At 36.1% G+C, this 17,713-nt stretch overlaps 1 protein-coding gene across 1 annotated transcript in view; it reads left to right on the top strand.

The window, feature by feature from the left end:
• Positions 1–17,713, top strand: part of DCC (DCC netrin 1 receptor) — a 1,300,159-nt gene that overhangs the window by 1,200,179 nt on the left and 82,267 nt on the right. The window contains exon 24 of the mRNA XM_016186489.2: positions 9,600–9,762. Within this exon, the coding sequence (XP_016041975.1) occupies positions 9,600–9,762 (163 nt within the window). The remainder of the gene's footprint in view (positions 1–9,599; positions 9,763–17,713) is intronic.

Raw genomic sequence — 17,713 nt, forward strand, 5'->3', positions numbered from 1 at the left:
CATAGATAGCTCACTCTATAGGGTATGTGACTTGTCAGGTACCAAGCCCTTTATTTGAGCTCCAGCACCAAAATAGAGTGACATAGTACCTAGGGGACTCCACTGCTATGGTTGATTTGCCTCTTTCTTTGTCTCAAATAAAAGGAACAGAAAATTCATCCTTGGAGTAGTAAAATCACACGTATAGAAAGTCCCAGCTCGTGGGACCAGGCAGTAGCGCAGCGGGTTAAGCGCACATGGCGCAAAGCAAGGACCGGCCTAAGGATCCCGGTTCGAGCCCCCGGCTCCCCACCTGAAGCGGAGTTGCTTCATAGACAGTGAAGCAGGTCTGCAGGTGTATGTCTTTCTCTCCCCCTCTCTGTCTTCCCTACCTCCCATTTCTCTCTGTCATATCCAACAGAAATTACATCAAAAATAACTACAACAATATAACAAGGGCAACAAAAGGGAATAACTAAATAAATATTTTTTTAAAAAGGAAAGTCCCAGATCTGCATAAATACTTACAATGAATCTTTAATAGTGTTTATTTTTATGAGAGAAATAGTGCAAAGCAGTTTTAAGTTCTGGTATATATAGTATCTTGGGGGATTGAACCTGGGCTCTATATAAGCTATATAAGTCCTGTGTTCTAGTGTTGACTTATCTCTCAGCCTCTCCAAGCATCATCTATCCCAAAGGATTTTGAGGATCTCAGAAACATTCCATACTCTTAAGTTGTAAAACTAACTTTTCAAGGACCTAGTACTCTGTCAGAATGTATTTCTATACTGCCAAATTTTGTCCTGAGAGAGGAGGACAAACTCTTCCCAGTAGAAAACTACTTATCTACAAGGTCATTTTCCAAAGATTATTTCTGGGGTAATGAGTCCCATGAGAGATCCCAAAATTAAAAAAAAAAATAGCTGATTATTTCTCGATTAAACACTGGAAAACTCTTTTGGTCATTCCTCTTATGTCAGATCCTTCTTTCTTCAGACATACTGTAAGTTTTAGTTTTGAGAATGTATCTCTGATCATATCTGATATTGCTTTCAGTGATCTCATTCACTTCAAAAACTTCACGTCCCACCTCTAGGACAAATCCCAAATTTGTGTTTCTATAGCAGACTTTCTAGCTTGTTCTTTGTACTTTTTTTTTGGTCAAACCTCATTTCTTAAAATTTTATAGACTAAAATTCTGTTTGTATGTTATTGAAATTCGTCTCCCACCCTCTCCATCTTTAAGAGCTAGTGCATATGTGTAAATTGGATCCTTACTTTTTTCTTTGCATGTATATAATATGGTTTTAAATTCATTTCAAGACATAGATTTCCTCATCCTTTTTGTTTGATTGCAGTTGTTATTATCTCAGTTCAAGCTACTATCATCTCATTTATTTGCTCTCTCTGTTCATCACCCACCCTTCTTCACATAGTATGAAGAACTATCTACTTAAAACAAATATGGTCTGACTCTTCCATGTTGAAAGCCCATAAATAGTCTGAGATTGTGCTTAGAATATCTGAATATCATCTACGTAGCTCTGTACAAATAGAATCTTATCTCTTTTTCCTTATTCTGTATCATTCCCCTTTTCTCTTCCAATGTTCTAGACATATGACCTGCTCACAAGTTCCTTATAAAGGAAGAAGTAACTCTAGCAGTACACTGTGATTCACTCTAACTGTCATCTCTATAATGAGATCTTTTATGACCTCCTTCCTCCTCTCACTGCATCTACATATTGCATCTTTCAATATGAAATCTTCGTTTCTTTAAGAATCAATTACAGTTACAATTTTATATTTATTTGCTTTATGATTTGCCTAACAGATTTCTTTTCCAGCTTGTTGCAATTTGCATGAGGCCAACAACCTTGCCTCCTTTTGGGGAGGAATGTGGGGAGCAATCACAATATGCTAATTGGAAATCGTTCTCCTACCATACAAGAATATACAAGAATAATAGCAACATGCAGATGGTTATGAAACTACATAAGTGTGACCTTATAAATACTTTCAACTGGTTTTATTGCCTGGCTGCTATTCCCCCTCTACCCTTCTAGAAAAAATGGCTTTCACATCATAAATGGAACTTTCATAACTCTCTTTCTAACAGGTATGCTTTGCTCCCAGGTGAGAAGTAAACCTGACATTCTATTTATGTCACAATGATAGAGATGGGTATTTGTTTCAGGACTGGAAAAGACAAGATGTTTAATAGCTAGCAATTTCTTTTCCTGCTGTGGTCCAAGTAGTGGAGCAGACCTGTGGCTTTTTACATCATGTAATTTATTTTTAGCTGCTCAAATATTTTCACAACTTTATTCTGCACCCCCTAACTTTCCTGAAATTAAATTGTTATGTAAATTGTGAACATCTAAGGCATTCAGTGTCTTGATTTGATGCAATTAAATATTGCATAATGATATCAGCACAGTATTATTTAATACTTCCATCAAGAAGTCACAAAGTTGCATTTCTTTTTTTCTTGCAGAGAGAGAGAAAAAGGAAGGGAGATGGAAGGAGAGAGGGAGAGGGAGATGGAGGGGGAGGGGAGGGAGAGGGAGAGGGAGAGAGAGAGAGAGAGAGAGAATCACAACAATGCATTTCTCTTTGTGCAGTAGTCCTATGTGATGACGAGAGGCTTTAACATGGTATAGTGTATGCTCTAATTTTTATTTTATTTATAATGAGCCATCTCCTGACTTCATGTTTCGTTTTTGTGATGAGAACATTTATAATCTACACTCCTAGAAACTATTAAGTAATATCTAATATGATGTTGCTATTGCTAACAACTATTGTCATGTCATACATTTATGCCCAGATTTTAATCCCTTGTAACTGGGAGTTGGTGCCCTTTCATCAATATCTCCCAGAACCTACCTCTAGTATATACTGACCTCGTGTCTTGTTTCACATGAGTTTCACTTTTTTTAGATTTCACATGTAAGTAATAATTTACCAGGTATTTTTCTCTGATTTTTTTCACTTAGTTTAAAACACTCAAAATCCATCATGACCTCATGTCTCCCAGCACTTAACATCCAATACATATTTATGGAATAGTAGGACACATTCTCTACCACCCTGGCACTACTTTTTTCTGGCAACTGATAAGTCACAGTAGAAAATTCTGAAATTTGAATAAAAAATGCATTTTCCAAGTTAATTGACCAAGAAAATTTTCCCTCCATAATGCTGATTAATATTTCATTTTAGAGAACTCTAAACTAGAGTATCATTGAGATCTCTTCCAATCAACTAACTATATAACAGTTTATTTCAGGGGAGAATGCTTTTAAATATTCCAAAGTCATATTCATTTCTGTTTAAATTCAGAAGACCTGTAAAAGTATTAATGCATATGCTGAATCAAACTATTCAGAGAATGAAATTGTTATCAAAAGAGACTGTAGTTTTAAGGGAACAGTTAAGTCCCCAACAAGGAGCTTTCGTCAGACCATTTTACCTCCTGAGAGCTGAACCTGTCAATGTTATGGTCACATTGTTTACCAGCCTGATGATATTGTGCAGCTATTGTGCCCTGGAACCAGACCTTCAAGATGAGACCCTGGACTCATAAACTCAATACTTAGCTTTGTTTACTTCATGATAACTAAGAACACATAACATAGGTATATTATGTAACTTACTGCAGAGTTTTTTTCTAGTTTATAAGAAACATCAAATATTTTAAAAATTATTTTTATTAGTGATTTACTAATGATTTAGAAAATAGTAAGATAACAGGGGTATAATTTTATATATTTCCCACCACCAGAGTTTTGTGCCTCTATCCCCTCCAATGGAAACTGAAGTAATTCTTCCAAGGTGACAGATATGGGCTGATTACCTATCTATCTATCTATCTATCTATCTATCTATCTATCTATCTATCTATCTAGTCTGTCTATCTATCTATCTATCTACCTATCTACCTATCTGTCTATACATACATATATACATTTTCCAATTTTTCAATGGCCCTGCCTTCTCTACCTTTCTAAGTCGCCCATCCACCTATTACTATTTCTGGGTGCTTTTTTCTTTTTCCCTCTTCTCTCTCATATAAGAGAAACAGTGTCTGGCTTTCTCTGGTGTTTTCCAGATCCACTTCCCTTTCATTGATTTTATAAAAACAAGACTTCTGGTGGCAAATGCTTCAGGTCCTGGTGGAATGGGACTACAGAGCTTTCTGATTTACTTCTCCTATCAGTTACCCCTCTGGGAGTATGAACATCATTCTTTTTGCATTGCCAAAGGTTGGAGTTTTGGCTTCTGTAAATTCTTTGTTGGACATGAGCACCGGCAGGTCAATCCATACCACCAGCCTGTTTCTATATTCACTGTAAGATAGAACTCTGGGAGAGGTAACGTTCTAGGAAGCATTGGTGAGGTAGGTCATCTGATCAAGGAAGTCAGGATGGAATCATAGTAGTATCTGCAGCTTGATGCTGATGCTGATGCTCTGTCCGAAGAGATTAAAACATGGAAGAATATAGTGTACTTAGTTCCTTTTGTACAGTTAATTGAGTAGATAGAGTGACTGAGGGAAGTGAAGCAGGGGTAGGAGAGGAGAGTGTGAAGGATTAAGTTATAAATATATGATTTAGAGAATTTATTATTCTTTAGATCATTCCACTATATTGCCTACTATAAGTTTAATCACAGAGGGCTATTAAGCACTTTTATTTGAGGTATATGATTGCCCCATACATATGAAATTTGTATACACATACCTCAGTACCCTAGGCTCTAGTCTGTATCTAGTATCTGTAACTTTGTTAGAAAACATGCCATCTGAAATGGAGCTAGGTAGTCCCATTTGATCTGACCAGATTAAAGGAGCTGGAAGGTTGACATCTCAGGCTTTGCATCTCTGGAGGCAATCCACAATAACAAGTCAGTAGAATTGTAGTGTGGCATGGTGGCACTGTTATATTCATTTTCATGAAATAATTCAGCTGCCATGGAGGATATATACATGTGTGAATTATATCACATTTTCCCCTCTGAAGTCCAAAAGGCAACTCATGCTATCATTTTTTAAAATATTTATTTATTTATTCCCTTTTGTTGCCCTTGTTGTATCATTGTTGTAGTTATTGTTGTTGATGTTGTCGTCGTTGGATAGAATAGAGAGAAACGGAGAGAGGAGGGGAAGACAGAGAGGGGCTGAGAAAGGTAGACACCTGCTTCACCGCTTGTGAAAGGACTCCCCTGCAGGTGGGAAGCCAGGGGCTTGAACCTGGATCATTATGCTGGTCCTTGCGCTTTGCACCACATGCGCTTAACCCGCTGCGCTACTGCCCAACTCCGTCATGCTATCTTTTTAAAAAATTTTATTTATAAAAATGAAACACTGAAAAAAAACATAGGATAAGAGGGGTACAACTCCACACAATTCCCACCATTAGAACTTCTTATTCCATCCCCTCCCCGATACCTTTCCTATTCTTTAATCCTCTGGGAGTACTGACCCAAGGTCATTATGGGATGCAGAAGGTGGAAGGTCTGGATTCTGTAATTGCTTCCCCACTGAACATGGGCGTTGACAGTTTGATCCATACTCCCAGCCTGTCTCTCTCTTTCCCTAGTGGGTTGGGGCTCTGGGGAAGCAGGACTCTAGGACACATTGGTCGGGTTGTCTGTCCAGGGAAGTCTGTTTAGCATTATGGTAGCATCTGGAACCTGGTGGCTGAGTAATGAGGCTGAAGGGTTGACATTCCATGCCTGATGTCTCTGGACACAGTCTGAAGTGAAGCATGCCGAGGTGGTACTCATTGTGTTGATTAGGTTGGGATCGGCAGATGCAATCTCATTTGGTATGAATTGAGAAGGGCATGCATAAAAGTGAGCCCCACCCTAGAGGTTCCAGGACTGGGGGAAATATAGGCTCTATAGAGGAAGCAGGAGGTTCCTGTGGCCTTAGGGTTTAAGAAGGCAATAGATAGTTACTGCTATAATCATATTATTTGGCAACTGGGTTAACTTTGAAAAATTCCTCTGTTAGAATTTGCTGTATCATATACAACATCACCATAATTTTTGTCCTTTGACATTATTTGTATATAGCTATGCCACTGATTCCTTCTCTTCTCCCTGGTCTAAGCTTTTAAGAGAGTCAACATATCAAAGAATCAGCCTATGGTCTGCACATTAAAAAGTTTGAAAAATTTGTGGTCCGGGAGGTGGCGCAGTGATAAAGCTTTGGACTCTCAAGCATGAGATCCCGAGTTTGATCCCCGGCAGCACATGTGCCAGAGTGATGTCTGGTTCTTTCTCTCTCCCTCTGTCTTTCTCATAAATAAATAAAATATTTTAAAAAAAAGTTTGAAAAATTCAATCAGTTTTTATCTCTCTCATATTAATTAAACAATGCTTTATATGACTACAAATTAATAGGAGTGAACATAAACACCCTTCCCACCACCAAAAGACTGTGTATGCTATCCCATCCTCCCCCCCCCCCCCAAAGTGAAGCCGAACTTCTGCCCTCGCCTTCAACCCAGAGATTTTTACTTTGGTGCCCTACTCCAAATTCAGTCAAAGTCTGCTTTGAGTTTACCTTCCTGGTCTTCTTTCTCAACATCTGTTTAGGAGTGGGATCATCCCATAATCGTCTTTGTCTTTCTGACTTAGCTCACTTAACATAATTCCTTCTAGCTCCATCCAAGATGGGTCAGAGAAGGTGGGTTCATTGTTCTTCATAGATGCATAGTATTCCATTGTGTATATAAACCACAGCTTTCTCAGCCATTCATCTGTTCTTGGACACCTGGATTGCTTCCAGTTTTTAGCTATTACAAGTTGTGCTGCTATGAATATAATTGTACACATATCTTTTTGGTTGGGCATATGAAGTCTTTGGGGTATTGCCCTAGGAGAGGAATTACTGGGTCATATGGAAGGTCCATGTCTAGCCTTGTGAGATTAACTGCCCATTTGAAGGCAGGTTTTCTGATCATTTCACTCTAGGATTGAGATGGGAAAATTAATGAAAGACCTTGAATATTAAGTTTTAAGGTGATGAGAATATTTCTGAGGAAATCATAAAGAATCCAAATTTTATAGTTATGGTCTTCCTGAACCCTAACGCTGGAGGCAAATCATGCCAATATGATCTCACTAACACTCAGTATAATCCAGTGTCATTATTTCCTGGCTCGCAACATGATGTCTTCTTTGGTGGAAAGAGAAATAGTAGAAATTTGAAATATTCTAGCTTAAAAGCTCTCAAAAAATATCTTGTAAGTCTGTTGCTATGTGGGACTCAGCCTGTTTTGTCAGAAATGAAATGTTAAAAATAAGTCATGCTAATAAAAATCCATGAGATCCCTGTCTCTATTACATGCTCTCACATAAAAGGTTAATTGATTCCAATCAACTAATTTATTAAGCACAGAAAGGGCATATTGAGATACTATTGTAAAATGACTTTCTAAATTATAAGTAAAACCATGCTACAGAAAGTTCTGACCTTTCATTACTTGTCCCATTCCTTTTAGTACATGCAAAAATTACGTCAAGGAAACCTTACTTCTTTTATTTATAATCAGAATATTTTAAGGAAAATTGCTATTTAAAGACTTACAATGCACTCCTCCCTCAAAGATTCAAGTTGTGACAGAAATGCTTACTATTTTTCTTATAGCAATGGAGGAGCAATAATTTAAATTCAGGTTACTTAATAATGAATAATACCTTTTAGATAGCTTATCAGCAGATAGTATCCTGAAGTAAATACTAAGTAGTTAAATTTATTTGTGAGAATTTATTTACATTTTATGAAGTGTACTCTTAGTTAAAATTTTGTAATTTGAAAGTCCATACAGATATAATCCAAGTGGGCTAGTAGATAAATAAGGCATCATTTAATTATTTTTTTCAGTAGAACAATGTTATTTTTAAGTACTTATTCTGTAAAAAATACAGAGATGGATACTTTGTGTACATTTTCTAATTCTGGCCGTGGCTGTGTATGATAAGTACTGTTACTTTCATTTTATATTAGAATACAGATGCTGGTGTGTGAAGGCATAAATATTTTGATAAGCAGGTTTAAGAAATGAATGCAACTTGTAAAAGAAGAACACACTGAGTTCTGAAGAATTTCTAAATCTGCCTTCTTCTCATTTTTCAAATTAAGTTATATATAAAAGTAGAAGCAAATATTAAATTTTATAGAAATTGTAGCTTTACTGATGGCCTTGATATAGCTTAGAGTACTTCTAAAGAAGACAGTTTAAATGATGATTAACCATTCTTGTTTACATAAGCAAAATATCTAGCCTGTATATTTCGTTATTTTTGCCTAAATACTGTCTACCAGGAGGTGTTGTTTCGGAGCAAGAAAACATTAATATGTTGTACTTCATGAAGCTCTTTCAAAATTCAGTAGCAGATTCTGAGTGGGATTTATCTACCCCTAATAGGTTGAAAATTTACTGCCTTCTATAGCATCTTTAAAAGAAATGAAGTAAATTATAAGTGATTGGTGTCAGAGAGTTTGTCTTTCACAGCACTAAACAAGAGATATATTCGAATAAGCTCAAGTCTTTTCTGGTTCTCCCTACACTGAAATTCTTCCAGTGCAAAGCAGCATTCTTCCTAGCCTCATACTTTTTTTTTTTTTTTTTGCCTCCAGGGTTATAGATGGGTCTCAATGCTCCCATCCACTGCTCCTGGAGGCCTCCCCCCCCCCCCCGTTTTCATTGTTGTTGCTATTGTTATTATTGTTGAATAGGACAGAGAGAAATTGAGGGGAGAGGGGAAGACAGAGAGGGGGAGAGAAAGAGACACCCGCAGACCTGCTTCACTACTTGCAAAGTGACCTCCCACCTAGGCCTGGGGCTCAAACCAGGATCCTTGAGCCTGTCCTTGCACTTTGAACTATGTGCACTTAACCTAGTGCAGTACTGCCCAGCCACTCCACCATCCTTAATACAATATTTTTATTCCTTTGTTATTGCAGTGTAACTCAGACATCTGTCCTTTTAATGCCCACAATGCAGTGGTATGTCCTATTTTAACAGAATATTTTTTGTATTTTTATAAGATTGTCCTACCATCACTACAAATTCCAGAAAGTTTCATCATTCCAAAATGGAACCTGATACCCATTAACATCTCTTTCCTATTTACTGACAAGCACTAATCTACTGTCTCTATATATTTACTTAGTCTATGGAGTTCACATATTATGAAATCTGTGATATTTTGTCTGTTTCTTTCACTTAGAGTAGTGATTTCAAGGTGCACACATGTGACAGGTATCAGCACTGCATTTATTTTTATAATTAGATAATACTATTTTATTGTATGGACATAACACATTTTTTTTTATCCAGTTAGCAGAATTTGTGTTGTTTCTATGTTGTGTTCTTCTGAAGAATGCTGCTCTGAATACTCCCGTACTCATTTGCATCTGACCATATATGGGGTAGATAATTTAGATGATTCTTCTCATTTTTCTTGCCTTCTTCCTTATTTCAGGAGTGTCTGAAAGGAGTTCAGAAAAATAGGGACTCCTAGAGTCCTTCCTAGAGTTTGATAAACACCGGATTTCAAATGTTCCTAAATTTGATCATTATTTGTTTGCCTTTCCCCAGAGCCACCTATTGGTCAGATGCACCCCCCACATGGCAGTGTCACACCTCAGAAGAACAGCAACCTACTGGTGATCATTGTGGTCACCATTGGCATCATCACAGTGCTAGTGGTGGCAGTTGTGGCTGTGATTTGCACCCGACGCTCCTCTGCTCAGCAAAGAAAGTAGGTAACAACTAGTTCTCAAGAGAAGTCACTGCTAAATTTTACTGACATTTCTTTGAGTTATAGTTTTGATGAATTTCTTTCTGTGCTTTTTTCATAAGTTAAAAAGTCCCTGTTTTCTGACTTGGCCCAAACCTGATCTTTTGTCCATTTCAGACTCAAAATTTAAGTTAACTGGTATAAAATGCACTTGGAGACCCACTTGTTTACTTTTGTTTCTCTGGATCATTTCTTCACAACTAAGGTCAAGGGTTCCTTAGAGAATGAACATTTTTGTGGCCGTACTTATGGTGCTTTATGCAATAATGGATAAAAGGGTGAAAATGTATGTTCCTCTAAAAGTATATATTTATCATTTTGACATGGGGCCTATAGGCATTTAATCAACAATGGTTCAACAAATGACTAAATATAGAGTATGAAATTCAAAGTAGTCATAATACTATGAAGTATTAAGTTTAGAGACTGTAGTTAAGATAGAAGAGAAACTGTAAACAAAAAATAGTCCAGAAAGCCATGTCTTGGTAGGTTTAAGGAAATTAACATTCTTAAAAGGTTTAAAAATATTTTTATATTATATAGTTCAATATTCTATCATGTGTAGAGGGCAATACATTGAAGTACACAATTTATAAAAAAAAAGAGGTGATTTAATTCAGCTAATCCATTCTAACAATACCTCGTAACCAACATATTGACTTATGCCAACTAGATGTGGGAATCAGCAATTGTCTCTTGCTTATTCTTTGCCTCACTAGATCTTTTCAAATCAAGTATGATTTTTTCCCCCTGCATTTTCTTACTACATTGACTATATTGGGCTTTCCCCTTGATTTTTTTCCCCTTGTCTTAACAGTTGTCTACTACACATTGCTACAAAAAGATTCTTGAGCTAGCAATTCCCTCTTCCCTTGATAATACCTCAGTCTTCCATTCTATAAAAATCCTTTGCCTTTTTTTTCATTTCAAGGGTATCTTCCAGTACATACTGAAGAAATTAACATAAAATTGAAAACACAGTTTTTATACTGGATTTTTTAAACCAAGATACATTTATGAGGTTTGGATATACTGAAGGCAATGATAGTTGGTGTGATGTCTGATACTGTCCAAATTTAAAAAGAAAGAAAGAAAGAAAGAAAGAAAGAAAGAAAGAAAGAAGGAAGAAGAAAGAAAGAAAAAAGAAAGAAAGAAAAGAAAAGAAAGAAAGCTAAACAGGACAGGTGGGGGGTAACTATAACTATAACTGAGTAAAATATAAAATAATCTACTGGAATGGTGGGTGATTAAAGCAGCAGTTCTGTGAAGCAGAACTGAGAAACTTACAACTAAAGAGAATCAGAAAGCTCACTAAAATCAACCCTGAAGTATTCACTGAACTAAATTTAATTAGCTAAGTCATCTACTCTGGGGTGCTTTATTTTGCTTCAATTTCTTTGCTACTTTCATCTCTGTAAGTAGAATGTTACAAGAGTATACAGAACCAATGAACTCAATACATTTATTTATTTTGTATCTCCAAGAGAAAATGCCTGTCTTTAGATAAGTCCTAAGTGGACTTTAATGCTTTAATTTTTTTTTAATTTTCTTCATTTATTGGATAGAGACAGCCAGAAATCAAGAGGGAAGGGGAAGGTAGAAAGGGAGAGAGAAAGAGAGAGAGAGAGAGAGAGAGAGAGAGAGAGGGAGACAGAGAGACGCCTGCAGCCCTGCTTCACCACTTACATAGCTTTCCCTCTGCAGGTGGATACTGGGGCCTCAAACCCTGGTCCTTGCACATTGTAACATGTGCACTCAATCAGGTATGCCACCACCCAGCCCTGACTTCAATACTTTTTGAGAAATGACTCAATGTATTAAATCTATTTCACCCATAGCACTTTAGTAAGAGCTTGAATGTTTTATTTAGAAATAGTAGATGCCGAACCCTGAGTATGACTTATTTTTAAGATTAAAGAATAAGTGCAGTGATAAATCGTTCCATGAATGACTGAAAACCCAAGAAAGTGAATTTATAGCCCCTATGCTTTTGCCACTTTAGTTTTTCCTCACCCCACACACAGAGACTTATAATATTTACTTAGCATAATTTTAGAGTTTTGCTTCACATATTTTTCTTCAGCAAAAAGCCCATTGGCATTCATCTGCTCTCTTTCTATATGGTAATTCAGGAAAAAAAGAGAGTGAGAAAATTTTCTCCTTCAAAACATTTCTAAAGTTTAATTAAACTTCTTGATTTCACTGAGGGTCCCATCCCCAATATTGCTACCATCGAGCCTTATAAAACAAATTAAGCAATACAAATGACAAAAAAATCAATTCCAATCTGAAACAGAAGTAAGTGCTCTCAGAAAAACAGTTTAATGTAATTAATATGGAGAAGTAAGAAACACATTCATGAGCTTCTTCAATATCTCTTTAACCAGGAGTTCTGTAGAATGTAAATTTTCTTTGTAATTATCAAGGCTCCTGACCTGCATCCAGATGGATTTTAAACATATTTTTTGTGTACTATCAGTAATATAGTGTCCAAATTAATATACATTCATTTCATTTTATGCTTTATCATGTATGTATATTTTGCATGCTTGTATGTATATATATATGTTAATGAAACAAATTATTTGATTCGTTCATATTCTAATTGGTAAGATTTTAATTTTATAATATAGTTAGCAAGTTAGAACCCACATTCTAGTTTTGATTCTACCACTCCTTTAATTAAATAATGGTGTTAATTAAATCTTATGGGACAACAATTCCTCGAATGTCAATTTCCTCGTGAGAAATAGGATTTTCTTTTGTTTGTTTGTTTATTTGCTTGTTACATTGCCACCAGGGTTATCACTAGGGCTTGGTACAGCACTATGAATCCACCACTCATAGTGGCCATTTTATCCTTTTATTATTTTTTTTCTTCCTAATAAAATAGGACAGAGAGAAATTAAGAGTGGGGACATATAGAAAGGGGGAGAGAAATAGAGAAATGCTTCATGGCTTGATAAGCAAACCTTTGACTGGTAGGAAGCAAGGTCAGGAACCCGGGTCCTTGTGCTTGGTAATATTAACCAGGTGCCCCACGGTCCAGCCCCCAGAAACAGGACTTTCTTTCACTCCCTCTACCTTTAAGATATTTAAATTACTCATGGAATACTATCAAATAATAAGATAGATCATATGATAACATTTAATTTCAAATTAATATGAAATATAGTTTGTGATTATTAATTTTTAAATGTGTAACACTGTGAAAAGACTCTACATATTCTGAGTTAATGAAACTAAAGCAGATTGTGACAATAAAAGTTTAAATTGTTGGGATGTTTTCCTTGTGCTTTTTGGTACATTAAAAAAAATCCTCACTCAAAAGCATAATCTTCATGGTATCTTAGAATATATCTCTAGCTGCTGGAGACAAAATTATTTATCATTAAGAATATCCTAGAAATTCAGTAGACACAGTTATCACTTTTTAAGGCAGTTTCCTGGGAAGAAGAAGAAGAGTTTGCCTGAATACATTAAATTTAAATATGTAAATACAATTCAAGGTTCACTTGATAGACTCACGGTTGACTAAGTCTCCTATTTAACTTGACGTGTACACAGCCAGTTTTAAATATTAACACACATACAAATCTTGACACAAATAATTATTTCAGCTTGAAGATCAAATGCTCCAACTCTTAAGTAAAGTCTACTGCACTTTAATGACAATAAATCATTTTTTAAAAGTATTTATTTATGTATTCCCTTTTGTTGCCTTTTTTATTTTATTGTAGTTATTATTGATGTCGTTGTTGTTGGAAGGACAGAGAGAAATGGAAAGAGGAGGAGAAGACAGAAAGGGGGAGAGAAAGATAGACTCCTGCAGACCTGCTTCATCACTTGTGAAGTGACTCCCCTGTAGGTTGGGAGCCAGTGCCTGGTACAGGAATTCTTACACAGGTTCTTGTGCTGTGCTACCGCCGAACTCCCGACAATAAATCATTTCTATAGACTTTCAATTTCTTTAGCATTTTAATTAGTTTCAGTACTTACTACACAGGCATTTAACTGACAACCACTTAGGCCTGCAATATATCTTAATTCTATCTCAGAAAATATAGGTTTATATGAATATTCAAAATACATTTTCTCTGAATTTCCATATCAAGTTTTTTTGTTTGGTTTGGTTTGGATTTAGTGCCAAGTGATTGAATACAAAGTACCAGTGTAGAGAATTAGGAGGCTAGGGGACTGGGCCATGATGTACCAGTTACATGCACATAATACTAAGTTCAAGGACCCAGCTTTGAGTCCCGTGCTCCCTTCCTGCAGGGGGGGGATGCTTCACAAGTGGCAAAGCAGGTCTGCAGGTGTCCTCCTCTATAGCTTCTTCCTCTCTCAATTTCTCCCTGTCATATCCAATAAAATGAGAAAGAGAGAGAGAGGAGAATATGAATTAGGAGGCTAGAAATCTTTAAGGAAAAATTTATTTGGAGGCAGCAAATGAGGTTTTGTTTGTTTGTTTTTCCACATAGGTTAACTTGTATTCACTCCTCGCCTTCATTTCACACCTCTTTCTTCCTAAATGGCATCACCTACTCCTTTCCTCAATCTCCCTCCCACTAGTCTTGGGAACAGGTCTATCCCACCTTGAAAATTAGCCGGACTATGTGCCTTGCATGAGAAACTTCAGCAAAGGAAGCCTAAGCGCAGAGTAGAAATTTACTGATTCATTACAGTGTGGCAAAAGAACAGAGGGAATAATAGTATTTAAGAATTAAAAAAAAAAAAAACATCTTCAGTAAAGTAGTTATTCAATTGGTGTTGTTTCTTGCCCATTTATACCCCCAACATACTGCTTAAAAATGAAAAGGAAAGAGACTTTGGGTTGTGCTCTGTTCAAAGTAAGGAACATCTAGGCCAAGAGTCACAGAAGAGCCTTATAAGAAAATTTTACATCAAGAATATAAAGCTCTTATTGCTCATTTTAAATAATTACTACACATTTTGCATATATTCTGCATCATAAAACAACCAATACGCTTAATGCTAACTTCTGAGATAAAAATCTCTATAATTCCCCATTTATTTATACTATTTGCTATTTAAAACATTCCTATTGGAAGTAAACAAGATTTCCTATGATTTGGTCCTCTCTACTTCCTCAGCTTCATTACTTTTTGTGTCCCCATGCAAACTTCTTACTCCAAAAATATGAAAATTCCCAGAAGCCATGCCATTTTCACTTATTTATTACATTCTAAATGTCTCACATACCATTGAATTTTAGCACTTGACATATTTCTTGACACAAAGTCAATATTACGTAAATGTTCACTGAATAAACAAATGGATAAATGTCATAAAACAATTGATGATGTTGGAGAAGTGGAAGAAACAGTTTGCTCCAGTATCATTAAAAGATAACTATTAACACGTTGAGAGAATCTGGTCAGTTCAGTAAGACAACATACACTAAAGATGAGAGTATTAGAGAAGAATGAGGGAAATGATTTAGACATACTAAGGTGATAGTGGGTTATAGTGGTCAGGAATATACTCTCTTAAAGGAGAGAGAAATGAATAGATTTTGAGAGGAAATAGTTAAAATCTGGGCAGAAGGTGGTAGATAGATAGATAGATAGATAGATAGATTAGATAGATGATAGATAGATAGATGATAGATAAATAGATAGATAGATAGATAAATAGATAGTAAACAGATGAATAGATGAATGAATGATGGATAGTTGGATAAACAGAAAGAACACACAGTGAAACACAAGTATTTGATTAGGCTGGAAACCTTTGTCATGGTTATGAGATAGAGACATGAGGTCTTAAAAGACTTTTTGCTTTGACTATATATTTTAAACTAATATATATATATAACCATTTTTATTTGATAGGTCAGAGAGAAATTAAGAAGGCCATAGGAGATGGGGAAAAAGAGACACTTACAGCACTGTGTCATTGCTTGTGAAGCTTCCTCCCTGAAAATAGGGATTGGGAGCATGAATCCAGGTCCATGTGCATGGCAACATGTGCACTTAACTGAGTCTATATTTGCCTGACCCCCTTTGCTTTATCTTTAATCAAGAATACATGGGGTGAAGAGATCATCGTGTTTGTGCTAGGGAGGAAAAAACATATGAAATACCCTAAATCTTAAAGAAATGCGAATTTTAAATAAAAGCTAGTAGACACAAACAAATAATTCACCAAGCCTTTAGAACATTAATCACATCAGATTTGCCCAGATCACTGTTTATGTAACAGTCTGCTTCACCTCCGCTCCCTTCCCTCATCCTCTCAGTAAGTCTCTGATTCATAAGGTTTGGGGGGATAATGTACATGCAAACTTTGAAGATCAGAATGGTGAGTGAAAAGAAAAGGCTCTCAATGGGTAATTGTCACTGTGTCAAGGAATCAGCAGATGGATAGAGGGCAAGGTGACAGCTGTTCCTACAGTTTTTAACACACATTTCAGACAATTTAGTTATGAACACATGCCAGTTTTATTACAAACCTGCTGCATGGACAATGGCCAGAGGAAGGAGGCCTCTGCAAGGCCTTTTTTTGATAAGAGACATCATATGGAAAAAAGCACATAGATGATCTGTGATACAATATATACAAAAACAGAAGAAAACCTTTTGACCCTTAAATGACAAAGCTTCTCAGAAGAGAAATTTATTTTATTAAATTTGCCAAGTATGCATTTTATTAGCAATAGTATTTGATTGTTGTAAAAGTTATGATGCATTTTGTTTTATTTGTTTATTATTTTTTAGAATTTATTATTATTTATTTTTAATCTTTTTATTTTATTTATTAGTGGGTAGAGATAGAAAGAAATTGACAGGGGCAAGGGAGATAGAGATGTAAAGATACAGAGAGACACCTGCAGCCCTGCACGTGGGGACCAGGGGCTTTGAGTCCAGGTCCATGCACACTGTAATGTGTAGGCTTACTCAGATGTATAACCACTTAGCACCTATGATGCATTTTTGTGTAGAAAAACATACAAAGCACATGATGACTTTCTCAAAAACTCAGTAGTTTCTTCCCAGTTACAAACCAAAACTTAGATAAATCTTTTGCTCCAACTAGAAAAAAAAAAAAAAAAACTCACCTGAACAGCATACCCGCTTTGTCATGGGCAAGACCCAGCTTCTAGCTCAGCCCCTAACATTAGAGGAAGCTTTAGTGTTACTGTAATTTCCTCCTTCCTCCCATATCTGTCTATCAACAAAAACTCTTCTGCTTCAGTTATACCTGAAACATGTTCGCAGAATACAGTTTGATTCTAAGGTAATGGGAACAGTAAATGGGTAAGTTAATGAATAAATCCATGAAGCATACATGTAATCAAGGGGAAACAGGAATTCACAATTTATTTATTTCAGAAAGTATTTGACAAATTTCTTTACCATAGATTATTTAAATATTGGATTATGAAAAGCCTGACTATCTTCCTGGATTCAGGAACCAGTACTTCTCTGGATATAGTCATACAAGCACTCAAGTTAAAGTTCCTTAACATTTTGATTTGTTAGAAAGATAACAGAGCTGAGAGTCAGGTGGTAGTGCAGTGGGTTAAGCGCACATGGTGCAAAGCACAAGAACCAGCATAAGGATCCCGGTTCGAGCCCCCGACTTCCCACCTGCAGGGGGTTGCTTCACAAGAGGTGAAGCAGCTGTCTATCTTTCTCTCCCCCTCTCTGTCTTCCCCTCCTCTCTCCATTTCTCTTCCAATAATGACAACAACAATACCTACAACAATAAATCAGCAAGGGTAAAAAGAAAGAATAAATAAATATATTAAAAATAATAATAAAATATGTATATATAAAGAAAGATAACAGGGCTAAATCTCCAAATTTGAAAGCAGCATTAAATATTTCTAAAAAGTTAACCTGGGTAGATTATATAAAATCCTGTGTATGAATTGCACACTGATTTC

This window comes from Erinaceus europaeus, chromosome 15 (genome assembly GCF_950295315.1).
Source record: "Erinaceus europaeus chromosome 15, mEriEur2.1, whole genome shotgun sequence".
Classification (NCBI taxonomy): Eukaryota; Metazoa; Chordata; class Mammalia; order Eulipotyphla; family Erinaceidae; genus Erinaceus; species Erinaceus europaeus.